We start from the raw sequence: 26,398 nt of genomic DNA, 5'->3' as shown, positions 1-26,398 counted from the left end.
GGGCGTGACACCAGGAATCTCGAGGGGCTAGGGCTTGGCGCAGGCTCCCTCCCGGGGTTCCCAAGCCGCTCAGTGCGCAGAGCCGCCACGCTATTGTCCTGGCCGGGAAGGCGGGGCCGGCGCGGGGCGGGGCTGGCGGCGCCGGCGCAGCCCGGGGGCGGCGGGAGGAGGAGGAGGCGGCGGCGGCGGTGGCTCTGGTAGCTCCTGTCACCGCTGGGGCCGGGCTGGGCCGGGCGGGAGCGCAGGGGACTTGAGGGCGCGAGGCCCGGACATGGGGCCCGCCAGCCCCACCGCTCGCGGCCAGGGTCGCCGCCGGGGCCCGCCGCCGCTGCCGCTGCCGCTGCTGCTGCCACTGTCGCTGCTGCTTCTGCGCGCGCAGCTCGCCGTCGGGAGCCTGGCCGGTGGGAGCCCCAGCGCGGCCGAGGTGAGGCCCGGCCGGGTTCTGGGGATGGGGGGAAGGGGCGGGACCGGGACTCTGGACCTGGACGTGGCGCGACCACCGCAGAAAGCGCTGTCCTTTTAGCCAGGTGGCCTGCTCCGTGAGCTCCGAACTCTAGGTTTTCCATCATCTGACTTCCCTGCCCCCTCCCACCCGCATCGTTGGACCTGACCTGTCTTTCCTAGAGCCCCTGGTCCTAGAAATCCAGCTCACCCCTAGCCGACAAAGCCCCAAGCCCTGCCCACCTGAACGTAGGACCCACCAGGCAGCAGGCGCTTGGATCTTAGAATCTAGGTCCCTTGTATCCCCTGGACCCACACAAGCCCCCTGCCCCCTAAACATCCAGGAGTCCAGTCCTCCACCCACCACTCAATCCGGATATAGCTCCCTAGTTCTTACGGGCCTGATGTGCAGGCCTTCGGGGAAGCCAGGCCCTTTCGTCTTTGCACCCCCTCAATGGGAGCCCGAACTGGAGATGGGGGGAGGTGGGGCCAGAACGTCTAGATTGCCCCCCAACCCACGATTCAAGTTTAACCCCTTCGGGCTCCAGAGCCAAGACGCTGGGGCGGGGGCGGAGCCTGTCTTCTCAGCAACAAGGCCGCGAGAAACCCAAGGGAGGGGGACCGGGTTCACCATAGCAACGGGAGAGCTGGGGCGCTCTCGCCCCACGGGATCTGTTTCCCGGGGAACGGTCCCTCCACCCAGGAGAGATTAGAAGGATGTGGTGCTAGGGGCAGGTGTCCATCTGGGTTTTAGGGAGCAAGGCACCAGATAACCCAGATGCCAACGTTCTCCGGGCCCTCACTGCTCCATCTGCCTCCACTCCCAGGCTCCGGGGTCAGCCCAAGTGGCTGGACTATGTGGGCGTCTAACCCTTCACCGGGACCTGCGCACCGGCCGCTGGGAACCAGACCCACAGCGATCACGACGCTGTCTCCTGGACCCGCAGCGTGTGCTGGAGTACTGCAGACAGGTGGGCGGGACCCATGGGCAGAGGCGTGGTCAGTGGTCAGAGGGTCCAAGCTGGGGCGGGGTCGCCCTTGAGGAAGCCAGACTTGAGAAAGGCCAAGACCAGGGAGGTGGGAGGATCTGGAAAGCCTCGGAAAGTTCGGGGTCTGTGGTCAGCGAGGAGGCGAGCCGGGTCTAGGGCAGGACCTATTTTGAGATACTAGGAGGGGAGAAAGCTGCAAAAATGTCGGCTAATCAAGATCGCCTGAAGAGTGGCAGGGCTTAGAAATCTGTGGAGCTATTTAGAAAAAGTGGGAGTGTGAGTGGGCGTGGCCAAACGAGAGGCTGGGCTTAGATAAAAAGATCTTTAAACCAACAAGATGCGGGAAGCGATGAGCCCAATGAGAGTGGGTTCCAAGGAGGCGTGAAACGAAAAGGCGGGGCTAACTCCATGAGAAGAGTTACTTAGAAGCTAAACAGAAAGGCAGGGCAGGAGAGAGGGCGAGATATTTTAAGAAAGAAACCTGATGGGGGCAGGGTGGCCCTGAGAAGTTGAGCTTCATGACCTGGCCTGGGGACCTTCACCAAAACCATCAGAGAATGGCGAACTTAAGGGACAGCAATAGGGGCATGACCATGCTGTAGACAAGGAAGGAAAGTCCTTATGCGTACTAGAAACTAGAAAAGGGAAGGACCAGTGAGCATAGCAGTCCCAGCTGCTGGAGAGGCTAAGGTTGAAGGAATGCAAATTGAAGGCCTTCTTAGGCTGCAGGATGTTCAAGGCCAGTTTAGGAAGCTTGGTTTCAAAATAGAGAGTAAAATGAGGGCTGGGCATGTAGCTCAGGGATAGAGCACTTGTTTGGTATTCAGGAGTCTCTGAGTTCAAACCCTAGGACTGCAAAAAACGAGAGAGCTGGGGTAGACAGTGGGTTGATCTCCACTTCCTGGTCCGCACAGATGTACCCAGAACTACACATAGCCCGCGTGGAGCAGGCTGCACAGGCCATCCCAATGGAGCGCTGGTGTGGTGGTACCCGCAGCGGCAGATGTGCTCACCCCCACCACGAGGTTGTGCCCTTCCACTGCCTGCGTGAGTCACCTGTTGGGGGATGGGAAGTGAGGTGAAGTGGGAGTCTCTCAGAGATGAGATTCTGAGCTTGACTCAGACCTACATGGAAAGTCTGGGTGTCAGGTAGAGACCTCTGAGCTCTGAGGAGGCCAGGGCTGGGCTGTTAGGATTCTGGTGTCTCCCATTCCGCAGCTGGTGAATTCGTGAGCGAAGCCCTGTTAGTGCCCGAAGGCTGTCGGTTCTTGCACCAGGAACGCATGGACCAGTGTGAGAGCTCAGGCAAGAGGCATCAGGAGGCGCAGGAGGTGAGATCCTGGCTCGCCAATCTAAACCTAGAATTCTAGGCCCTTCCTTCCAGGCCAGGAGTTCCAGCTGGGATGTGGCAATTCCATCCCTTATCCCCTCCTCCTAGAAGCCAGCATCCAGGCTCCCTGTCCACACCCTCCAACCAGGTCATTCTGGCCTCCGGACCTTGTCTTCCTGCAGGCCTGCAGCTCCCAGGGCTTCATCCTGCATGGCTCCGGCATGCTTTTGCCCTGTGGCTCCGATCGGTTCCGAGGTGTGGAGTATGTGTGCTGCCCACCTCCAGCAACTCCCAACCCTTCTGGGACAGCAGCTGGGTGAGTGGCAAGAGCCTCTCTGTACCCTTCCCGGAAGCCTGGGAACCTAGCCGGAGACCTTACTGCCTGAGTCTTCTCTTTCAGTGACCCCTCTACCCGGTCCTGGCCCCTGGGGGGCAGAGCAAAGGGAGGCGAGGATGAGGAAGAGGTGGACTCCTTCCCTCAGCCAGTAGATGATTACTTCGTGGAGCCCCCTCAGGCTGAAGAGGAGGAGGAGGAGGAGGAAGAGAAACGGGTCCCACCTCCCAGCTCCCATACTCCAGTCATGATCAGCAAAGGTGATCTAGTCTCCCCGGCTCTCTTCACCATTTGTGGTTGGGGGGCCTGTGGGGGCATCTCCAGGAGTGACCTGGTGGGAGGGGCACGATGGGAGATGGAAGAGATGTCAGTGGCTTTGGATATGGTAAAGGTGGATTAGCCCATGAAGAATGAAGAGGGAGTGGCCCGCAAAGGGGCGGTTGGAGGAGAAGGGGGTCGTTCCATTTTTGGCAATGCTTTGAAGAAGATGGTGTGATAGGTTCCAGAATCTTGCCAGCGTAGGTCAGGCCTAAACTGGATGCGTGCTGGTCTCTGGTACATCCTGGGAAATGTGCTTCTCCGGGAGGAAAAATGACTTGCCCGCCTGATCCTTTGTCTTGCAGTGACGCCCACCCCAAGGCCCACTGATGGTGTGGATGTTTACTTTGGCATGCCTGGGGATATCAGCGAGCATGAGGGTTTCCTGAGGGCCAAGATGGACCTGGAGGAGCGAAGGATGCGCCAGATTAATGAGGTGACACTACCAGGACACCCAGGGTCACCACGGGACTCCACAAACATGGGGAGATTCTTTTCTTTCTTTTTCTTCTTCTTCCTTTTTTTCCTGTTTTTAATTATTATTGATTGAAACAGGGTTTCTCTATTTAGCCCTGTCTGTCCTGGAACTTACTCTGTAAACCAGGCTGGCCTTGAACTCACAGAGATTCCAAGTTCTGGGATTAAAGGCGTGGGAAATTCTATCTTGACACTGCCTTGAAAGAGTGCCCAAGCATCTGTCTACCAGAGCCCTCAACACCTCTCTCTAAGATGACACTGGATTCCCGACCGCCTAGCAGATGGTTGAAGTGCCACCAGACACTATAGAAACTCTGGTCTGTGGCACAACCTGGGAGTTGGTTGAGCATAATGGCTTGTGCCTTAATCCTGACACTTGAGAGGCTGGGGCAAGAGAATGAGAAGTTCAAGGCCAACCTCTAATGAAACAGAGTTTGAGACCAGCCTGGAAAAAAAAAAAATCCTCTGGCTATTCCTTCTTGGGAATCCAAAGTCCAGTGGCCCTAGGTGATTTCATCCTCCTGAGCCTTGGAGATGGGTGGGGACTCCCTGTGAGGACCAAGGTAGCTCCTGGGATCCTGAAGCCCCCCTACTCACCCCCAGGTGATGCGAGAGTGGGCCATGGCTGACAACCAGTCGAAGAACTTGCCAAAAGCCGACAGGCAGGCCCTGAACGAGGTAGGACGCCCTTTGCTGAGTTTCGCTCAGGCCTCTATCCACTTCTGGGGGCCGCTGCATCCATTTCAACCCCCTCCTACTCACCCTGGCCCCGCCGGTCCAGCCCCTATATTTGTGGCTGCCTGGGATTCAATCCGTGCCTGATGCGTGCCGCTGAGCAAGCACTGCCCTCTGCTGGCTGACTTTGGAGCCTGCTGAAGTAACAGCCTGTCCTCTCATTTTTTCCTCAGTCCCTGCCTAGCAAAGCCGGTTTGCTAACTCTTGGCCTCATGCTCCTGCCTCTGTTGCTGTCTTTGTCTTTGTACAACCCTACCTATGTATAGACTCCTCTAGATCAGCCTCCAGACCCGGGCCTCACCCGTCGGCGTTGTGGAGGCTCAACCTGTTTTTTGCTTTAGAGCTGCCTAAAACTTGCTTATACCTTAAGTTGGCCAGTTTTTATCTTTCAGATTGTTCACACCTAATCTTACAGCCGACACCCTCAAACCAGGTCCCAGTAGGCCAGCCCTACCCCAACTCCATTGGACCTCCTTCCTTGCTGTCAGGAAGGAGACCCACTGAAGCCCACTCTGCTTGCCCTAGACTCTCACACACCCCCTTTCCTGCTTCTGTACCCCTCGCTAGCACTTCCAGTCCATTCTGCAGACCCTGGAGGAACAAGTGTCCGGTGAGCGACAGCGCCTAGTGGAGACCCACGCCACCAGAGTCGTCGCTCTGATTAACGACCAGCGGCGAGCTGCCCTGGAAGGTTTCCTGGCAGCGTTACAGGGCGATCCGCCTCAGGTATGGAGGTAGCAGTGGGGGCAAAGAGGAGAGGAAGTCTTAGGATCAGTCGAGACAGTCTTGGTTCCCTCCCGCAGGCTGAGCGAGTTCTGGCAGCCCTGAGGCGCTACCTGCGGGCCGAGCAGAAGGAGCAGAGGCACACCCTGAGGCACTACCAGCACGTGGCCGCTGTGGACCCCGAGAAAGCTCAGCAGATGCGCTTTCAGGTATAAGCATGCTTCCGGGCCCAGACGCCCTACAAGCCCAGACTCCTCTCTCAGACTCCTCTCTCTCTCAAAAAAAAATGTTTTGTGGATGAGGGTTTTGCTAGCGTGTGTGTCTGTTCATCACTTCGTACCTGGTCCCTGGGGAGGCCAGAAGAGGGTGTTGAGGCTCCTGGAGCTGGCATTACAGACAGTTGTGAGCCCCATGCAGGTGGAGGGAGTTAAACCTGAGTCCTCTAGAAGAGCAGCGGTGCCTTAGCTGCTGAGCTGTATCCCCAGGCCCCAGATTCTCCCCTTGACCCTTGCTCTCAGTTTAGATCCCTTCCGTCCGCCTGGAACTGCCCTTTCAGGTTCCCAAACCTTTCCAGTCCCTTCATTCCTATTCCTTAAATCCCATATTTTTGATGGTGGAACACTGCCCCTAACAATACACACACACACACACACACACACACACACACACACACATTCATGCTGTGCTTTTGACTCTCTTCTTGTCCCCAGGATTCCCACTTCCTGTCCTTTGGAATCCTCTGTCCTGTCTCTTGGATTCCTTCTTCCTACCCCTAGGACTTTATTTCCTTTCCCAGAATCCTTTTCCTTGAGCCTGGAGTTTGTCCTTTAGCATTCAGCCTTCCTCCCCTGCCCTACCTGTTTTCCCTACAGCCCCTACTATATACCCTGAGATTCTAATTCTGCTCTCTTGAACATTCTCTTCTGGTGCACAGGTCCTCTCCTCTGTGCTCTGGAATGTTCAGCTCTTACCCTGAGCCTGTTCTCTATACCAGTTCCTGTTCTCACAACAGTCTGCAATCCGTTCCTCTAGTCCTGCTTTCTCCCTCTGACCCACGTATCTACTTTCTTCATCTGTACCATATCTCTCTTTCTTTCTTTTGTTTTGTTTTTTGTTTGTTTGATTGCTTGCTTGTCTGTCTGTTTTGGAGCGAAGGTCTCACTATGTAGTCCAGGCTGTCTGGCCTGGAGCTCACTATGGCCTCGGACCCTCCGTCTCCCACGCACTGCTATCAAAGAGGCCTGTGCCACAACACCCAGCTCTAGATCCTGTTTTTCTAATCCTGCCCTCATCTTGTCTCTGGTACCCTGCTTTTCCTGGGGCCACCCTTTTTCTAAGCCTTCAACTTCTGGTCTTATACATAGCTCTTCCTTCTCTTTGGACCCTCCTCTCCTTCCTCAGTTTTCCCCGTGGCTGCATGTCTGACCCTTGTGTCCCACTTCCTGCCTATTCTCCATGTTCTGTTTCTTTGGATCCTATTTCCTCACCCTCCCTCCACACTTACTCCCCACAGGTCCAGACCCACCTTCAGGTGATTGAAGAGCGGATGAACCAGAGCCTGGGGCTGCTTGACCAGAACCCTCCCCTGGCTCAGGAACTGCGGCCCCAGATCCGTGAGTGCCCATTGCTTTTGTTGAGAGTTTCAGTTCTCTGAGGGCAAACCTTGACTCCCAACCCTCAATCTCTCATTCTTCATGTAAATCTTTCCAGAACTTGGCGGTTCTAATGAAGAACCATCTTCCTTTGAACTTAATTTGATTATTTTCCTCTGGTCTTTTGGTGGTAAGGCTACTAGTCAATTGTACAGTTTGATTTTTGTTATTTTTTTTTTTTTTGAGACAGGGTCTTACTTTGTAGCCCTGACTGATCTGAAACTCACTTTGTAGATCAGGTTGGCCTTGAACATTGAGCAGTCCTCTTGCCTCTGCCTACCAAGTGCTGGGGTTACAGGCTTGTGCCCCCACACCTGGCTAGGTTTTTGGTTTTGGGTTTTTTTTTTTTTTTAGTATAATATTGGGATGGAACCCAGCTAGGCAAATGCTCTCCCATAACTCAGATCCAGATCACCAGCTTTTGGCCTTTTTGTTTGTTGTTTGTTTTTTGGAGAAGTGTTTCTCTGTGTAGTCTTTCATGACTGTCCTGAAGCTAGCTCCATAGATCAGACTGGCCTCAAACTCACAGAGATCCACCTGCCACTGCCTCCTGAGTGCTGGGATTAAAGGTGTGCACCCCCATCAGCTAGTGGCTTTTTTTTTTTTAACTAGTGGCTTTTTAAGACAAGGTTTTGCTCTGTAACTGAGGCTGGCCTAGAATTCACCGTGTAGCCCAGGGCTCATATTCTCAGTCCTCCTGCCTCTGTTTCTCCAATGTTGGGATACAGGCATGCATTGGCCATACCCACCTCAAAAACTGGATAGTTCCCAGTGTGATGGCACACACCTTTAATCCCAGCACTTGAGGCAGAGGCAGGCAAATCTCTGAGTCTGAGACTAGCCTGATCTACAGAGCCAGTTCTAGGACAGCCAGAATACACAACCAACTAACTAATTGGATAATACTTAGGATGGAACCCAGGGCCTTTTATATACCAGGCATGTGCACCACTTCGCTACTCCCCTGGATTATTGAGTCAATATTCTATTGTTGAACAAGTCACAAGTCAAATCCAGATTCACAAGAGCAAAAGGACCAGAGAGTATTTCCCTGCACAGCCCTCAGTTTGCCGTGACTTCCTTCTGGATGTCCCAGGCCTAAATTCCCTGATATTTAAAGAGGTGGGGTATTGCAAATTTAGCCTCCATCTTTCCTGCTGGGGGCACATCTTCCCAGCTCCCCATCTTGCAGGTCACCCTTAGGGTTGTTGGCCTGGAGCCGTCTCTGTTGTCTCCCCTACCTCCCCCGCCCATTCCACTACGCCCTGCGCCTGTGCACTGTAGTGTCTTACTCTCACCTTGGCCGTCTCTCCGCGTGTCCCTCAGAGGAGCTTCTCCACTCTGAACACCTGGGGCCCAGTGAACTGGAAGCCTCTGTGCCCGGGAGCAGCAGTGAGGACAAGGGTGGGCTTCAGCCTGCGGAATCCAAGGATGGTGAGTGAGCCTGAATATAGAACACCCACTTTTGGGAGTCAAGCCTCATTTCCTTTGCAGTGTTGGAGTCCTTGGCCTGAAGGAAGGAGCTGGTGAGGAACCCAGGGCTCTGTGTGTGTGTGCTAAGCAAGAGTTCTTCCACTCAGGGCTGACCCCAGCCAGACAGTCTGGGGCTGGAAAGATGGCGCAGTGGTTAAGAGCACCATGAGGTGACTCACAAGCATATTTAGTGGGATCTGATGCCCTCATCTGGTGTAGAGGTGTACATGCAGATAGAACACTCATATACATAAATCAATAAATCTTTAAAAAAACAAACAAGCCAGAGCCAGAGGCAGGCGGATCTCTGAGTTCGAAGCCAGCTTGATCTACAAGAGCTAGTTCCAGGACAGGCTCCAAAGCTACAGAGAAAAACCCTGTCTCGAAAACCAACCAACCAAACAAACAAACAGAAAAGACAGTCTAAGTTGCCTGGGCAGGCCTTGGACTTCTGATCCTACCACTTCAGCTCAGATTATAGGTCATGAGGCCCCACTCAGTTCTTGATTGATACAGGGTCTCACTTTGTAGCTCAGGCTGACCTAGACCTCACTGTTTAGCCTAAGCTGGCCTCAAATTCATGGTCTTGTCTTAGCTTTGCAAGCGCTGGAGTTGCAGAAGTGTGCACCATCAGACCCAGCATGCAACCTTCTTTCTAATTCTCCAAGGTCTGGGGTGTCTGTGCCACATGATGGCAGGAAGGAGTAAGGAGGGATAGCTGGGGCTGCAGGGCCTCTGTGGGGTTCTTGGTCCTGGGGGTGGGGTTCTCTACTCTTTCTCTCATGGCCTCCTCTCTTGACTGTTTCTCCCATCTTCTTGTCCCCTTCTGCCAGCAGACACCCCAGTGACCCTTCCAAAAGGTAAGTGTCACACGGCAGACACCCCAGCCCTAAATCCCACTGAACCCTAAGCCAGGAAGGGAAAGGCCTGCTGGGGTGGAGTGTGGTGCCCTTCTGACCCCTCTGGAGGTGTCTGACCCTCGAGAGTGAGAGGTGACTTGTGCTCGATAGGGTCCACAGAGCAAGACTCTTCCTCCTCTGGCAAAGAGAAGTTGTCCCCCCTGGAGCAGTATGAGCAAAAGGTGAGTGGGTCTCGGGCTCCAAAGACAATAAGGGAAGGTTCTGAAAGCTCGCTGGGGACGTGGACTCAGTGTACCTTAGGGTACCTCTGGGCCTTGGGGCCATAAATCAGGGTCGGTGACGTCTCCTGCTCCCCCAGGTGAACGCATCTGTCCCAAGGGGTTTTCCCTTCCACGCATCAGATATCCAGCGGGATGAACTGGTAAGAGGACGCTAACCTTGGGGGAGAGGTCAGAGGTCAGTGTCCAGGCTGTGGCCTTCAGTGCTGCCCTGGATCCTGGTGGGCCTTGATGATGACGCTCTTGGTCTCAACGCCTCTCCCCATAGGCACCAGCTGGGACTGGAGTGTCCCGAGAGGCTGTGTCGGGTCTGCTGATCATGGGAGCTGGAGGGGGCTCCCTCATTGTTCTATCCTTGCTGCTTCTGCGCAAGAAGAAACCCTATGGGACTATCAGCCATGGAGTGGTGGAGGTGAGCAGTGCAGACATCGCGGTGGGGGTAGGAGTAAGCAGTGAACTCGCTCCCGCCCGCAGCGTCCCCTCCCTGCCCCTGTACCCTGAGCCCTCCCTTGGTCCTGTTGCAGGTGGACCCCATGTTGGCCCTGGAGGAGCAGCAACTCCGGGAACTTCAGCGGCATGGCTATGAGAACCCCACCTACCGCTTCCTGGAGGAACGACCCTGACCCCGCCCCAGCAGCCTTCAGCTGAGCCCAGACCGCTCCTCTTCCTGGCCCTCAGTCCCAACTCCCAGCCTCCGGTGGGGGAGGGAGATCTTGACAAATTCATTCTTATTTCCCCTTCCCAGTTCCAAATTCCACCCCCTTAGGAATTCCCAGCTGCTGCCCTAAAAGGGACCGCCTCACCTTAATTTATTTTATCTTAATTTATTGCTCCTTAAGGTGACCACCACCTGCGTCCCAGTGTATGTCGCTCCCTGGAATTCACCGTCCCAAGTTTCTTTACTAACATCCCAATAAAGTCGTCTTCCCCACCACCAGCCGTCCCGCGTTTCTATTGGAGAATCGTTGTTCATCTTTTTCAGCCCAGGCTTCTTTAAACTGGGTGAAGGGTGGGTGTGGTGGCGCACAATTTAGGAGGTGGAGGGAGGCGGATAGATTTCCGTGAGAGTTCCAGGACTCCCTGGAATACATAGAGAGGCTCTGTCTCAGACAAAACCAAACCAAAACCAAACCAAATAAACCTAGTTGAGGGTGCTTTAAATCTGGGTGGGGCCTGTGGGAAGATTACCGCGTAGGGGGGCGGGACTCAGAGGCCTTGGCTGGGTTTTTCCCACGCCTGCCAGGGAGCTTTCCGTGGTGCTGAATGTGTCGCCACTCCAAGTTCAGAGTCGTCAGGGTGGACCATCCGCCTCGCCCCTCCCCCTTCCCTCTTCCTCTTGCTTTTTTTTCCTCTGTAAACTTTAAAAAAAGAATGTTGGGGCGGGGCGGGGAATACGTGCCACGCTGTGTGAGTGGTGGTGAGAGATAACGTGCAGGAATTGCCTTCCACGTGTGGATCCTGGGGACACAACTCAGGTCTTGGGGTTGGAGGCAAGCACCTCCCTCCCCGCCGCGGCCCCCCCCCCCCAGCCGTAAGCCAGCCTATATGGGTTAGGCTTGCCTCGAACTCACAGAGATCCACTTGCCTCTTCCTCCTAAGAGGATATCCCAAGGAGTAGCCGTGCATGCTCGTCATGTACTCTGCCACGAAGCCACACTCCCAGCCCCTGGCAATCCCACACCAGTGTCCCAAAGATAGATATTTAACACCAGCAGCGCGTGCTGAGCTCTCACACCCAGCTTGTGACTTGTTAGGATTAGCCCTCGCCAATGCTGTTACCTGTGTCAAGACAGCTGTTAGGAGGCGTCCAGGACTATATGTGGAGGTATTTTAACAGTACCTGATACTTAGCAAGTTGTTGTTCAGTGACTTTTAAAACATTAGGAAGAGAATGGGGCTATAGCTCAGCCTCTCAATGCTTACTCATGCATCGAAGCCCAGAGTTCAACCCTCATTGCTGTATAAAGTGGATATGGCAGAACCTGCCTGTAATCCCAGCACTCAGGAGGCAAAGGATCACAAGTCCAAGGTTAGTGGGTGACAGTGAGAAAAGGTGCTTGCTGCTAAGCCTGATGACCAGAGTTCTATCCCCTCAGAACTACATGGTAGAGAGAGAATCACTCTCACAAACTGGCTTCTAACACCCCCACTCCCTCTACATGCTCACACACAAATAAGCAAATACATACATAAATAAATGTAACAGTAAGGTGAAGTTCAGGATGGTGCACGCCTTTGACCCCAGCCCTCAGGAAGCAGAGGCAACAGGAACTCTGTGAGTTCAAGGTCAGCCTGGTCTACAGAGAAAAGTCCAGAACAGCCAGGGCTACACAGAGTCTTTCTCAAACAGAGAGAGAGAGAGAGAGAGAGAGAGAGAGAGAGAGAGAGAGAGAGATCAAAGGCAACCTCAGCTACATAGCAACTTCCAGGCCAATTGAGAGTACATGAAACCTCAGATAAAATATTTATTTATTTTTATTTTATTTGTATGAGTCTTTGCCTGCATGTTTGTACAGGAACCACATTTATGCCTGGTGCTGCAGAGGCCAGAAAACGGCACTGGATCACTGGGAACTGGGGTTACAGATGGTCAGGAGCCACCATGTGGGAGCTGGGAGCCAGACACAGCTCCTTTGCAAGAACAGCCAGTACTCTTAATCACTGAGCCAGTTCTTTAATTCCAATAAAAATTTTCTTTAAATTCAGCATCATTCTCTACTACATAATGAGTTTGATAATAACCTGCACTTCAAGAAACCCTATCTCAAAACACATTAAAAAACCCAAACAACCCAAACCATGTTTTAGAAACAAATACTCGTGGTACTCACCCTGTGCTGGGCTTCAATTTTAAAAGTAAATAAGTAAACAAACAAACATATAAACATGCATGGCCAAATTCCAGGCTTTTCTCTTGGACTAGATAAATTTCCCTTTCTAACACAATTGCCCAGCAGGGGGCAGTCATGCACCAAATGCTAACTTAGCGACGCCCACTTTTCTGACAGATGGTTTGGGGAGGGAATACCTATTTCTAACTCTCCCAAAGGCCTCATGAGCAAGTAGAGTCTCTTCATAAAATATCCATGTCAATACAGGCCTTGTATATTAAATAGACACAAGTTAAGTGTAAAGGGAGTCCCTCAGATAATGTGAGTTACATACCACACCACGGCGCATTAGGGACTTGGTTTGTATCATCGTCCTATAGTGGTCACATCTTTCTTAAGCCCAGGGGAGGCAGGCACATATTCCCCACTAATGCAAAGAGGAGAAAAAACTCACTACCACACATGATGTAATAAAATTCACATTCTAAGCCCAGTGTGGTGGCGCACACCTTTGATCCCAGCACTTGGGAGGCAGAACTAGGGTGAACTCTGTGAATTCAAGGCCAGCCTGGTCTACATAGCAAGTTCCAGGCCAGCCCAGGATACCTAGTGAGACTCTGTCTCTAATTAATGAACTAACTAATTAATTTTAAATTCAAATGGCAATGTTTGATTTTTTTTTTCATGTGTGCATGTGAAGTTGGAGGGGTCAGTTCTCTCCTTCCCTGCTGTGGGTCCTGGGTGTGGAACTCAAAGTCAACAGACAGCAAGCCCCTTTACTGGCTGAGCCATCTCACCAGCCCTGCTTATGACTTTTTTTTTTTTTGACAGGGACTCACTGTGTAGACTAGACTGGCCTCAAACTCACAGAGATCTGCCTGCCCATTTCCTGAGTGCCGGAATCAAAGGCACGTGACACCATGCTGGACCTCTGTTTATTAATTTTAAAATACTGTTATTAGGGGCTGGAGAGATGACTCAGCTGTTAAGAGCACTTCTTGTCCTTCTAGAAGACTCAAGTCTGGTTCTCAACACCCATGTTAGGAAACTCACAGCCACCTGTAACTTCAGCTCCAGGGGATCTGATGCCCTCTTCTGGCCTCCATAGGCACCCATACTCTCTCACACACATATATTTCAAAACATTAAATTCTGAACAATAGTGTCTTAGGGTTTCTATTGCTGTGAAGACACACCATGACCACAGCAAATCTTATAAGAGAAAAACGTTTAATCATTTTTCTTACAGTTTCAGAGGTTCAGTCCATTATCAACATGGTGGGAGCATGGCGGTGTGCAGGCAGACATTAGCTGAGAGTCCTAAATCTTGCAGGCAACAGGAAGTTGACTGAGACACTGGGCCATATCCTGAGCACAAGAAACCTTAAAGCCCGCCCCTATAGTGACACACTTCCTCCAACAAGGCCACACCCACTCCAACAAAGCCACACCTCCTAATAGTACCACTCCCTAAGAGATTATGGCGGCCAATTACATTAAAACTACCACAAATACCATCAAATATTAAAATAACTGCCACTTTTGATGCTTTGTACCCCTGAAACAGCCTTCTTCTTAAACTGAAGAATTCTTTTTTGAAACAGGGTCCTTAAACTGTATCATGCGATCAATTGTACAAGGAATTCCCAATTGCAGGTAAGTTCTTATGTGAAGTATAACACATTCATTTGAATTTTTCATGGGCCAGCCACAATACCACCACATGCAGGAACACACACTGGCGTGAGGCAGCTGTCTGGGAGACAACATTTGGCCCTGGGAACTCTGCCTCCCAGTTTTTTTTCTATTTCCTTGAACTCCCGATTCTCCTGCCTCAGTCTGGAGCTGGGATGACAGGAGCATACCACCACACCTGATTTGGTCATGTGACTTTGGTCAAAGGGATATCAGCAAGTCTGATGCAGCAGGAATGATTCCTTTCAAGATGCTGCAATCTCTTGGAGCCCTTACTGTGCTGGCTACTTTTAAGAGAGAGGAGGGAACTTCAACTGAGAAAACATCTCCATAAGATTGGGTTGTAGGCAAGCCTGTAGAACATTTTCTTAGTGATTGATGGGGGAGGGTGGAGCCCATGGTGGGTGGTGCCATCGCTGGGCACCATAAGAAAGCAGGCTGAGCAAGCTGTAAAGAGTAAGCCAGTAAGCATCACTCCTCCCTTGCTTGAGTTCCTGTCCTGACTTCCTTCTGTGATGAACAGGGACGTGGAAGTGAAAGCCAAATGAACCCTTTTCCTTCCTATGTTGCTTTTGGTCATGCATGGCATTTCATCACAGCAATAGAGACCCTAGGAACTCACTGTAGAGACCCCCCTGTCCTCATGGACTACATGAACAGATTCTTGGCTCACTTGGTTCAAGTACAGATTCTTGCCAGTACTCAGCTGAGTTATCATACCTGTGACTGATTCAGTATTTGGGTTCCAGCATAAGCTCCCAGCTGACCTCAGCCATCAGAGTGACCAAAGCAAGATACTTCCAGGGGAGCCCAGTCCAGGCTTCCAGCAGAGCCACAGGCAGTGGTGAGGTAAGCATTCGAAGCCCCCTGCTGGGTTGCACTGGCCCTAAGATGCACTAATGTGGTGTAGTACTTATTTCTCTTCTGTGGCCTGTGAGAAACAACTAAGGGAAGTGTTTGGCTCACGGTTTCAGAGGATTTGGTGCACAAATCCACTGTGACTCACAGCTGTCAAGGGACTAGGAGCACATGACAGAAAAGCTTCTTCGTGACTAGCAGGGAGCTGGGAGAGGCATAGGAAGAGGCCCCAGGAGCCTGTCTCCAAAGACCTAATTTGTCCAACTAGACTCCGCCTGACCTTTGACCATCTCCCAGTAATATCATATACTGGGAATCAATCAAAGGGCGTGCCTTTCCCTCCCTCAGGACCCTCACCACCTCATCTCTGGACATGCCCTCTCAGACACACCCAGAGATGTGCTCCATCTCCTAAATGCTTCCTAATCCAGAACGAACTATTGCACATAGTTTGTGGCTCAAGACATTCCGAGGCGAGAGACTCTGGTGGGCAAAGGGCTATCTGGAGCGGGGACTCTGGGTAACTCAGTGGGGTAGACCGACCAATGGCTACAGGGAGAATCTGAGGAGGGTTGGCAGAGGTCCTGTCTTGCTTTGAGTTTCTTTGGACAGATGCCGAGAATGCCTAAATGGCAAAGAAAACAGGTGGGGGGCTGGCACAACCGTTTACAGCTAGGGAAGGCCAGGGAAGAAAGGCTGTATTACCAAGTGCCTTGGGAGTCAGAGCTTCAGTCTGCTGAGGGCTTCAGGGAGCCTGAGCAACCATGCACTTCAGACTTTTAATGCGACAATGTGGGGCCTGGGGCATTTTACATATCACCTCCTGACTTCTTAGGTTAGAGCAGGAAGTGGGTATGATATTGACTTCCTTCCTTCCTTCTTCCTTTTCTCCCCCCCCCCGCCCCCCGGTTTTTCGAGACAGGTTTTCTCTCTAGTTTTAGAGCCTGTCTTGGTACTAGCTCTTGTAGTCCAGGCTGGCCTCGAACTCACAAAGATCTGCCTGCCTCTGCCTCCCGAGTGCTGGGATTAAAGGTGTGTGCCACCACCGCCTGGTTTCTCTCCCTCCTTTTAATTTTAAAATTAAAAAAGATGGTGCTGGAGAGATGGCTCAGGAGTGAAGAGCACAGGCTGCACTTCCAGTGGACCTGGGTTCAGTTCCCAGCACCCACATGACAGCTCACAACTGTAACTCCAGTTCCAGGGAATCTGACACCTTCACACCAATGCACATAAAATAAATATTAAAATTAAATTTAAAAAGAAATTGAGATTTTTTTCTTTATAGTCCAGACTCAACTCAAACTTGAATGGTGGAATTACATGACTATGCCATCACCCCCAAATTTTTTGCTTGGCTGTTTTTAGACAAGGCCTCATTATGTGTTTTTAGCTGTTCTAAAACTGGCTAGGAGCTGGGCGGTGGTGGCGCACGCCTTTAATCCCAGCACTCGGGACGCAGAGGCAGGTGGATCTCTGTGAGTTCGAGACCAGCCTGGTTTACAAGAGCTAGTTCCAGGACAGGAACCAAAAAGCTACGGAGAAACCCTGTCTCGAAAATCAAAAAGAAAAAAGAAAAACTGGCTAGGCAGCCGAGGGTGGCCTTGAACTCAGAGATCTGCCTGCCTTTGCTTCCTATGCCACCATGCCTGCCAATAGAAGGGATTAGTCTGCCAATGAAGCACACCCCAGCCCTCCTGGTGGGTTCCAGGCAGGGGCTCTACCACTAAGCCACAATGCCAGTCCCTCACTAGGGGATTCTAAGAAAGGACACTGGAGCTGAGCCACCCCCCAGCCTGGGAAGCTCCAGCTTCCAAGTCTTCTCACAGCCTTTGTTGCTGTCTTGTTTGAGACCAGGTCTCAGTATGCAGCTCTGGCTGTCCTCACTATGTAGACCAGGCTGGTCTTGAACTCACAGAGACCCGTTTGCCTCTGCTTCTCCTGTGCTGGGATTAAAGGTGTGCACCACAACACTCAGCTTGTCTTCTCCTCATGTTTTACACAGAGGGCTGGGCACCAGCTGCCTGCAAATGTCAGTAGCAGGAAGGAACAGCCATCTCAAAACCAGACTCTAATATCTTCATCAGACATTAGATCTGATGATACCTTGATCCTGGACTCCCCAGCCTTTACCCCACCCAAATGCGGCCCCCTTCCTGCACCCACCACACAGCTTGAGGCCAGATCGAGTTTTATTGGGAGCTACAATGACACACAGATCAAGGGGAACAGTTCACTGGGCAGGCTGGGGGCTGGGCACTGAGTGATAAATGACAATGCAGCCAGGACTTGGGGCACACTAATCTCAGGGGGACTTCTGACATCTCAGGGGTGCGGGTCCAGGAAAGTAGTCCTGATGGGATGGTCCTAGAATGCCTCAAACCCCACGAGGCTCCACTGGAACTTCTAGGGGTGTAAGATGGAGTCCATGGAGGTGGTACTGTCTGATCCAAGTAGGAGAGAGGTAAGATTTCTAGGGTGTTTCACAGAAACAGACAAGTGGGCTCGATTTCACAGAAATCATCCAGATAGCCCCTTGTAGGGGAGAAGGATCACATGACCCCAAATATTGGGGACTGCTCACCTCTCCCAGTGCCACTTTGGGGTTTTAATGTAAGACCCTAATGGCAGGATAGTCCACATATATTATCACAAATTTGCGACATGAGCATACGCTGACTGTCCCACGGGACGGTGGGGACTGGAAAAATCAGTCCAGGTTCTGGATTTCAGTCCTAAGAGGACAAGCCTGGGGGTGCCGCACGGCTCCTCTTCAACAGCTGCCGGAGCTAGGAACAGAAGAGGCCGAGTGAGGTATGTGGGAGGCTGGGGTTACATACGGGAAGCTGAGGGGTGCCTAGGGCAGGGTTAGTGACAAGGAGAAACTGAGCAGGGTCAATCGGGTTGGAAGGTCACTGGTCATGTGTGGTCCATGCCTGTCATCCCACTACTTGGGGTGGCTGAGGCAGGAGAAGTGGGAGTCAGGAGTCATCCTGGGCTATACACTGAAACCCATGTGGGGTTTAGGGTGAACCTGGTAGACAGAAGTCAGAAAGATTTTGCTAGATGGGGTTCCCATCTTGGTCTCAGTATTGCTTAGGAGTGAAAGGGCAGAGGCAAGGGTCAGAAATTACATCTAAGGTCAGGATCCAGGGTTGGGGACAGCAATGCAGAGGTCTCACTGGGGACCAAAGGCCACAGTCTCAGCTCAAGATTCAGGGTTGAGAGTACAAAGGAAGCCAGAAGGAGGCGCCACACTGAAGGAGGGGGAGACTTAAGGTCAGAGGTCACTGTTTGTTTTTTTTTTTTTTTTGAGACTGTATAGTCCAGGCTAGCTCAAATTCTCACTGTTCCTGCCTTAGTCTTCCAAGAGTTGGGATTATAAGAGGACAGCACTCGACAAAGGTCACTCTTAGTGAAGAATGGAGAGGGACCAAGGTCACCCTCTGAGACCAAATCAGTGTTGGGTGCAGTTGGGGGACCCCCAATTAGCTCAGAAGTCAGGCCAGCACTTACCCCCTCAGGGCCCGGCCCAGGTCGCAACAAGTGAACGGGTTGCTCATTTTCCAGGTTGCGCAGTGTGGGGTCTGCTCCAGCAGCCAGCAAATGCCTCACGATGGCCTCCTGGGGTGGTCCAGGGGGCAGGGCCGCTGCCATGTGGAGGGCTGTGTTCCCATGGGCCTGGAACCGCAAAGGGGGGGCCTGGATCTCCGGATCCCGCCACATCCATAGCTCCCACCACCCTGCATAGCCACCCTCCACCCACCCTCCACATTGTCAGTCACAGCTCACAGGACTCAATTCTGCCCCCTGTGACTGAATCTCAAACCACCCACTGCACACCTCAGCCTATGTCCTACCTTCATGTTGACAAAGGCCCGCAGGTCCCCCCTTGGCAGCCCCAGGAGCAACTGAACCAGGGTAGGGTTGGCAGCCTGTACAGCCAAGTGCAGAATGGTCTTGTTGCTCTTGATCTCCTAAGAAGAGAAGAACTGTAGAAGTCAGGCCGGTCTTCCATCTACAGCCCCCATCCCTGCCCCAAGGAGTGCCTTACACAGTTGTATGTGTTGTGTACTATGTAAGACCATGGTTAAGGGAGGCCATTTGTAACATATGTGTCCTGTGTATATATGTCACATTCAATACGACAATTTTCTAGTCGGCCAACTTTCTGAGCTAGGAGTTATCCTGGCCACCTGACATCCTGTTGTGCTGCAGGACAAGGGTCTTTTATCCTGTCACTTGTATTATTTTAATAAAATGCTGATTGGCCAGTAGTCAGGCAGGAAGTACAGGTGGGGGTGACAAGAACAGGAGAATTCTGGGGAGAGGAAAGAGTCAGTCTGTGTAGTCACCCAGAGCCAGAGGAAGCAATGTGACTGCCTCGCTGAGAAAGGTACCAAGCCATATGGCTAACACAGACAGGAATTATGGGCTAATGTAAGTTATAAGAGTTAATAAGAAGCTTGAGTTACGAGGCCAACCAGTTTATGATTAATGTAGACCTCTGTGTGTCTCTTTGGGATGGAATGGCTGTGGGTCTGGGCTCTGTCAACACTATTGTACACACTAAAATGCACCGCCTCGTATGGACTGCACTGTATCGTAAGTACTGCCAGCAAACCTACATACAGCGAAACACTGGGCTTCCTACTTTCAGAGCACTGGTTCTCAACCTTCCTAATACTGCGACCTTTAACACAGTTCCACATTGTGATGACTGTCCCAATCAGAAGACTTTTTTCTTTTTATTTTATTTATTTATTTATTTTGGTTTTTCGAGACAGGGTTTCTCTGTGGCTTGGAGCCTGTCCTGGAACTAGCTCTGTAGACCAGGCTGGTCTCGAACTCACAGAGATCCGCCTGCCTCTGCCTCCCGAGTGCTGGGATTAAAGGCATGCACCACCACCATCTCCCGGCAGAAGACTTTTTTCATTGCTACTTCATAACTGTAATTTTGCTACTGCTATGAATCATAACGTAAACATCTGACATGCGGAATATCTGACATAAACCTCCGAAGGGGTTGAGACCTCTAGGTTGAGAATTGCTGTTTTAGAGGGAGACGTTTTCTATAATGAAACTTCACTACAAGCTTTAAAGGAGCTTAGGGTCTCCAGCCTTTATGCCCTCTACTGGAACATTCTAGGCAAATGCTCTACCACTGAGCCACATCCCAGCCCCTCACTGGGGATTCTAGACAGGGGCTCTACCACTGAGCCACACCCCAGCCCCTCACTGGGAATTCTAGGCAGGAGCTCTACCACTGAGCCACACCCCAACCCCTCATTGGGGGATTCTAGGCAGGGGCTCTACCACTGTAATAAGCATGAGGAAGCTCTAGGTTCCACTCTCAGCATCAAAAGAAAAAAAATAGAGGAAGGAAAAACAGTTACGGAAATAATTACAGGCTCGTATTTGCTTAAAAACAGCATAGCAGAGGGACTGGCTCCGGTGACCCAGCCAATCAGTCTGCACTTGGGAGGTGGAGGCAGAAGATGCTGAGTATGAGGTCAGTCTGGGATACACAAAGATACTGTGCCTTAAGTAAGAATAATAAAATAAATAATAATATAGGTTTGTGGAGAGCTTGCCTAGCCTGCATGAGACCCTGGGTAAAAGCCACACTGCCAGCAAAAACTTCAAACTAGAAGGAATGCGGGCGAGGACGGGACGGTGGCCGCGGCTGCGACGGCTGAGCCCTGATGGAGCGCTGGCTCACAGGGCACCGGACAACAGCCTCTGCACATCATCCATGTTCACATCTGCTTATTAAATACAGGGAAAGGGGTGGTGAGCTGGACAGTAGCCACAGTACCACCTCCATCCCTTGCTCAAAACCCTTGGCTGGAGAGATGGCTCAGTGGGTAAGAGCATTGCCTGCTCTTCCAAAGGTCCTGAGTTCAATTCCCAGCAACCACATGGTGGCTCACAAGCATCTGTAAAGAGGTCTGGTGCCCTCTTCTGGCCGGCAGACATACACACAGACAGAATATTGTATGCATAATAAATAAATATTTAAACAAAAAACAAACAAACAAACAAAAAAACCCTTGAACTAGAAACCGAATGTTTAAAATGAGACGATATTGAATTCCTTCAGCCTTCCTTTGAAGACACCACTACCACAGGACAGGGAGGGTTAAATATATAATTAGGAGCTGAGTTCTAAGGTCAGATCCACCCCCCCCCCAACTTGATTCTAAGTCCTTTTCTAGTACAGAAGCTGTAGGACATCTGAACCCTCGGGCCTCCGATTTCTCATCAGTAAAATATAGAAAACAGGAGTGCATGCCTAAAGGAGTGGGGACAAAGGGAGGCAAAAGACTGATCAGGTCACTTCGTGCTTGAGAAATCTAAGCTAAGGTCACTAATATCCACATGAACGAGGGCCTCAGAGAAGTGGGGGAACATATTCGGGGTTACACAGGAAGACGAGGCCAAGTCAGCGTGTGTGTTAGTGCCCTGCACATGTCTGCCCATCCCCCACCACCCAAGCTCACCTGGCTGGTATGACTGGCACCCATCTGCAGCAACATCTGCACACAAGCCAGTCTGTCTCGGGCTTGGGGACTCAGCATCCTCGGACAGACGCTAGGTAGGGGCATAGCAGCGTTGAGAGCCAGGGTGGCCGTGTGGAGAGGGGTGAGGCCTGTGAAACAGAACAGTGAGGGAGCTGCACCTGGGCATCCACCCTGACCAGTCCCCCTGCCTGCCAGCCACACCAGCCCTGGCCACGACCAGCTCACCTTCGAAGTCTCTGGCTTCCAGGTCCACTGGAATGCCCGATTTAAACACGGCCTGGAAGGAGAAGAGGAAGAGAGCTGTGGAAGGGTCCCCAAAACCTGGTCCTGGAAACCGGATCTGGATAACTAGCCCACCCCAGACATCCGGGATCTGCCAGCTGACCATACCGAAAGGACTCCTGGGAGCCCATAGGTGGCAGCCACATGCAAGACAGAACGGCCTTGATGGTCAGTAGCATTCACCTCCGCTCCCAGGCTCAGCAGGTCCTCCACAATCAGGGGCTGGTTGGCAGCAGCTGCCACCAGGAGCGGCGTCTGTAAGTCACAATCAAATCAGCCTGGACTCCCAGAGTCCTCCCCTCTGAAAGTCAGGTGCCCTCTTCCGCAGGTGGAGAAGTCTGGACTCCTGGCCCTTACCTTGCCTTTATGCTCACGAATATCCAGCTGTCGGTACATCTGTAACACCTCTGCCGCAGCATACGCTGCCCAGCGCAGTCCCCGAGCAGCAAACAGGTGCAAGAGCCTGTGGACAGGTGGGGGTGGGGGCAGTGTTGAGAACAGTCCCCCCCATCCCTGCAGGCAAGCCAGGAGTCTGCAGGTCATCCTGTCCCCCTAATACTTACGTGTCTCCTTCCTCATCCTGGGCCAGCAGCTGCTGTGGCCCCAAAGCCAGTATGTGAGCTCGGGCTGTCTCCAGGGAGGGTCCAGTGGATGGAGGCAACTGTGGGGATCCTGGGGGGACGCTAGAGACTCTCCAGGGTCCTACCTGTGACAGGGAAGGTTCTGGATACAGCCGGGTATCCAGAGAGTCCTGGGGAATTGGGGGGGGGGGGTCAGTCAGCTGAGAATCCTCATCACACAACACACAGCCCCTGGTCAAATGGGTGAGACCAGGGGCCTACATTTGCCAGTTGACTTTGAACCTTGGGACTTCACGTTTGCAACAATGAAGAAGGAATCTTTTTTTTTTTCTTCAATTCTCTTACCCCAGCAGTCTGACTGCTGAGATCATGAGCATGTACTGCAAAGACTAGCTTGTTTTCCTTTCTGCTTTGCTATACAGCCTAGACTGACTTCTAACTCATAACTAGTCAGCCCAAAATGGTGAGCCTCTTGCTTCTGGCCCCCAGGTGCGGAGACTACAAGCATAAGCAGTACACCCGGCTGGGGATGGAATCTTAACCAGTCCCTGAGATCAGAGAATACTGCATGGATGTAACCAAGCTTCTCCACTGCCCATCCCTGCCCCACGGAGAACCCATGGCCGCATACACGCATGCACGCACACACGCACACTAGGAGAGAGCTTGACCACAGAGTAATACTCCCAATGTTCTTTGTCTTTCACTTCTTATTTAGAGATGAGGTCTTACTAAGGCGCCTAGGGCAACCTTGAACTCATTCTGCAGCCCAGGCAGGTCTTGCCTTCTTCCTGCCTCTGCCTCCCGAGTAGCTGGGATGACAGGCCTACACCACTAGGCTTGGCACAACTGAGACCTTTTCAGGGGGCCCTTAAGTGTCTGTCCCCTCTATAGTTTACCTCCATCCCCAGAGGAAATGGGCCTGAGCGCCCCGGGTCTGACGGTGGGTAGAAGTCAGGAGTCAGGAAGCCTTCGGCAACAGAGTACGGGCAAGAGCTGTCTGTGTAGGCAGCATGGGTGCTAGGGTCCCAGTCTAGAAAGCCTGAAGGAGGAGGAGCCAGGTTGCCAGGTCCTGAATCCACAGTCTCTTCGAAGGTCGGGAAGTGAGTATGGCCTGGAAGTGAGAGGATGGGCAGGGACCAACCTGTTATCAGAGACTGGGAGACACGGCCAGGGACGGTGAACCTGGACTGTCCCAAGACTGTGAGCTAGGACTTTGGAGACACTGAGGAGTTGGGCCCTCCAGTCCTGGGAAATCAACAAGTTGGTCCAAAGCAACTGGGATCTGGACTCCTGGAATCACAAAACTCTGGGTCCTTAAGGACTATACACACAGACTGCTGCGCTACTGAAAACCAATGTGAAATTGCAGGGGTTTCTGTTTTGTTTTCTTTTTGGAGACGTGTCTTAGATAGTTCTAGGTGCCTAGAACTCACTAGTAAACATTATGACCTCAAACCCAACGGCAATCCTCCCTGCTCAACTTCTGGACTACTAGGAATACAGGTTGTGCTACTATGGCAGGCTGTCCATCAGAATTTCCCCTGTGTCTCAACCATAATGAGGGCTGGACTCCTCGGTCCCCAAAGTTCTAAGAGCTGAAGTGTCTAAGTGTCTAAGAGAAGTTGGGGTTGGGAATTTTCTGTTCTTACCTGCCTCTGCCTCCTTCACAGATGGGGTCAGTGGCTGGGCCAGGGGAGGGGAGAAGTGTCCCTACAGTGTACAGAAAATACAAACATGAGTAAATTTATATATCTGGAATTTAAGGTCTGTTTCCTGCCTGTAGAACATCAGAGTTAGGACTACAGCTCCCATATCCCCGAGCGCACATGGCTTCATGTGTGGTCCTATAGAGGAGGACTTGCAGAGACTCACCGGTACCCCACCAGCCTCAGGTTGCTGCTGACGGCGCCTCTGTTCTTCCAAGAGCTTCTTCACCGTCTGGGTTGGACAGTGGCTGCGCTCAGTCCGACTCACTGTGTGGGGGAAGACAGACGGAAGTCATCAGGAATGTTTAAGTCACACAAATGTACCCTTAGCGGCAGCGGTGGGCGGAGAAGAGTAGATGTGGGCGCCCTTCTTTCCCTCCCGCGTGGAAAAACTGGCACATTGATGCCGCCGGAGAACAACAAAGCCAATAGAAGCTGTTGAGGGCAGGGCCCGCCTCCGCCACTTCCTTCCTTTTACTCCACGCTTTCCACCAGCGTAGTGGAAACTGAGGAAGTGGGGAGGCTAGCACTCCTCTGAAGCATCTGTTTCCTCCTCGTCCCACTCCTCTGAAGCATCGCCACATCCGTAAAAAATCCCAACCTAGGGTAGCGGATCCTGAGGCTTGGATTGGAGGGTTGGGGGTCCTGCTAATCTCTACTTCCTGAAAAAGCTCATACGGGTTCCTAATGTCTCTGTTTTAAATTAGGAGTGACGGTACTCCCGCAATCCCAGCATTCTCGAGGTGGTAGCAGGAGCATCAGGTGCTCAAGGCCAGTCTCATCTACATACTAAGTTAGGGGTCAGCCTGAGCTATCTGAGACCCTGTCTCAAAATAACAACAAATTATTTTTCTGTTCTAGTATCTGACGTGTGGGGTTGGGGGCGTGGCTCCGTGGGTTAGGTATCGGCCTAGGGTCCTCAGCACGGAAGAAGGGAGCTGCTACTCTGGGGACCACCACTCTTGTCTCATCCTCTCTGCCAGGATCTACGAAATCAACAGCCACTAGCTCCTCAGGAACCCAGGGATCTGGAGTGGCAAATTCCCGCCCCCAGAAGTTGCGGGGACCCACCATCCCGCAGATGGCCATGCATCCCATAGATGCGGCATCCACTCATCCAGAACTCAGGAGTTCGGATCCTCAGTCTCCTTCTTGGGGACCTGGAAGTCCGGTTTCCACGACCCCAGAGAAAATCCCCCAGCTCAGGTTTCCGAGTTTAGACTCCGGCGCGAGAAGGGTTAAGCCTCCGATCGACTCGGAAACCTTCGAGACAGGACGCCACGCGCTGACGTCACCGCGCTCACGCAAGGGAATCTTCCACCTCCCAGTTCCGCTCCAGACTCGCGCTGCAGGTGTCCCGCTCGGAGGCGGGGCGCTCAGCGAAGCGCTGCGCCCGTGGAATCCCCGCTCACGGGGAATTCCTGTCCAGCCCGGGCACCCTGCACCGGCCGTGCTCTGGGAAATCCCAGGGCGGGGCAGGTCCCGTCCAGAATGGAACCCTCAGGTCCAGTGCCGGACCTTCGGAACCCAAATCTGCAACCATAACAGTACCTCAACGTTGCAGTGCCACCCCCTCCTTGGAGGAAAACTCCGGGTCCCTTCGTCCTCTTACAGGACCCCAGGATCAGGCCTCCCAGCCCTTGCATCCCAACCTCCAAGATTCCAGATCACTCTCTTAATTTCCAACACTCCCAAGACTCAGGAGTCCAGAATCTTCAGCCAGCTCCCTTAAACATTGAGAACAACCCTACTCTCAGGACCCAGTTCAAGGTTCCAGTCAACCCTCAAGCGCTCAGAAAGTCGCGTGCCTCGCTTTACCCCATTCTTACCTCGCGGATTCTTGGGTCCAGATTGCGGGCCCCCAGGGCCGCGACCTCGGCGCTGCGCCAGCCTCGCTGCTTCTCCCGCGGAGCCGCCGCCGGGTCCCCGATCTAAAGCCAGGATCCCCGCGAGTTTTTAAATTGGGGTTTTGACCACGCCCAGTTCAAGGAGGACCCCGCCCACAGTCCTTGGGAGTCCCCGATTTACCGCTAGAGCGAACTTATTCTCTGAATGGGAGGGGCTGACCTTGAAGGGTCTGATCACCTTGTCTCCTGGGAAGGAGGATGTTAGGGGTCCTGCCTCCAGGATAAAGGGGACATTGGGTGCCCGGAGTTTCTAGTCTGTGGCCAAGGGGACGCTGGAGGCCTTGACTTGGCTGTCCATAGGCAGGGCAGTGCTGTTGGGTCCTGGGGGAGAGTCCGGACCCCATGGTCTCCTGGAGAAGTCCTCAGGCAAGGGTCCTTTAGGCGGCTTAAATCTCTACCTCTTT

At 52.5% G+C, this 26,398-nt stretch overlaps 2 protein-coding genes across 3 annotated transcripts; one reads left to right on the top strand and one right to left on the bottom strand.

The window, feature by feature from the left end:
- The first annotated feature begins 137 nt into the window (after window positions 1-137).
- Aplp1 (amyloid beta precursor like protein 1) lies at window positions 138-10,544 on the top strand. Of its 2 annotated transcripts, none has more exons than XM_041655023.1 (17): window positions 138-424; window positions 1,269-1,412; window positions 2,345-2,477; window positions 2,649-2,761; window positions 2,943-3,076; window positions 3,161-3,354; window positions 3,718-3,848; window positions 4,493-4,567; window positions 5,192-5,350; window positions 5,428-5,556; window positions 6,861-6,960; window positions 8,326-8,433; window positions 9,309-9,332; window positions 9,483-9,553; window positions 9,691-9,753; window positions 9,879-10,022; window positions 10,135-10,544. In XM_041655023.1, exons 1-17 carry the CDS (start codon window positions 272-274, stop codon window positions 10,231-10,233), a joined length of 1,974 nt encoding a protein of 657 aa, XP_041510957.1. In that variant the 5' UTR covers window positions 138-271; the 3' UTR covers window positions 10,234-10,544. The 2 variants fall into 2 exon arrangements, with proteins under 2 accessions (XP_041510957.1, XP_041510956.1); XM_041655022.1 differs by having other exon boundaries at window positions 9,306-9,332.
- Window positions 10,545-17,693: 7,149 nt separating this feature from the next.
- On the bottom strand, window positions 17,694-25,268 carry Nfkbid (NFKB inhibitor delta). Its single transcript, XM_041654725.1, has 12 exons — window positions 25,159-25,268; window positions 24,254-24,354; window positions 24,031-24,091; window positions 23,278-23,492; window positions 22,361-22,548; window positions 22,155-22,260; window positions 21,906-22,052; window positions 21,741-21,792; window positions 21,495-21,643; window positions 18,852-18,968; window positions 18,508-18,672; window positions 17,694-17,780 (listed from the first exon to the last, which is right to left on the bottom strand). Exons 1-12 carry the CDS (start codon window positions 25,202-25,204, stop codon window positions 17,727-17,729), a joined length of 1,401 nt encoding a protein of 466 aa, XP_041510659.1. The 5' UTR covers window positions 25,205-25,268; the 3' UTR covers window positions 17,694-17,726.
- Window positions 25,269-26,398: the final 1,130 nt, after the last annotated feature.

Source organism: Microtus oregoni, unplaced genomic scaffold, assembly GCF_018167655.1.
Source record: "Microtus oregoni isolate MIOR12 unplaced genomic scaffold, Mior012 000006F_ref0000085, whole genome shotgun sequence".
NCBI lineage: Eukaryota > Metazoa > Chordata > Mammalia > Rodentia > Cricetidae > Microtus > Microtus oregoni.
The sequence above is the reverse complement of the archived record's forward strand: the minus strand, read 5'-3'. Positions and strand labels throughout refer to the sequence as shown.

Coding starts and splice junctions, on each gene's coding strand:
- Aplp1 (XM_041655022.1), top strand. CDS start 272: ATGGGGCCCGCCAGCCCCACCGCTCGCGGCCAGGGTCGCCGCCGGGGC. Junction 3,355..3,717: donor TCCAGTCATGATCAGCAAAG/GTGATCTAGTCT, acceptor TTTGTCTTGCAG/TGACGCCCACCCCAAGGCCC. Junction 9,754..9,878: donor ATATCCAGCGGGATGAACTG/GTAAGAGGACGC, acceptor CTCTCCCCATAG/GCACCAGCTGGGACTGGAGT.
- Nfkbid (XM_041654725.1), bottom strand. CDS start 25,204: ATGAGTGGATGCCGCATCTATGGGATGCATGGCCATCTGCGGGATG. Junction 18,969..21,494: donor GTGCCAGTCATACCAGCCAG/GTGAGCTTGGGT, acceptor TTCTCTTCTTAG/GAGATCAAGAGCAACAAGAC. Junction 18,673..18,851: donor GGGCCTTTGTCAACATGAAG/GTAGGACATAGG, acceptor TTGCGGTTCCAG/GCCCATGGGAACACAGCCCT.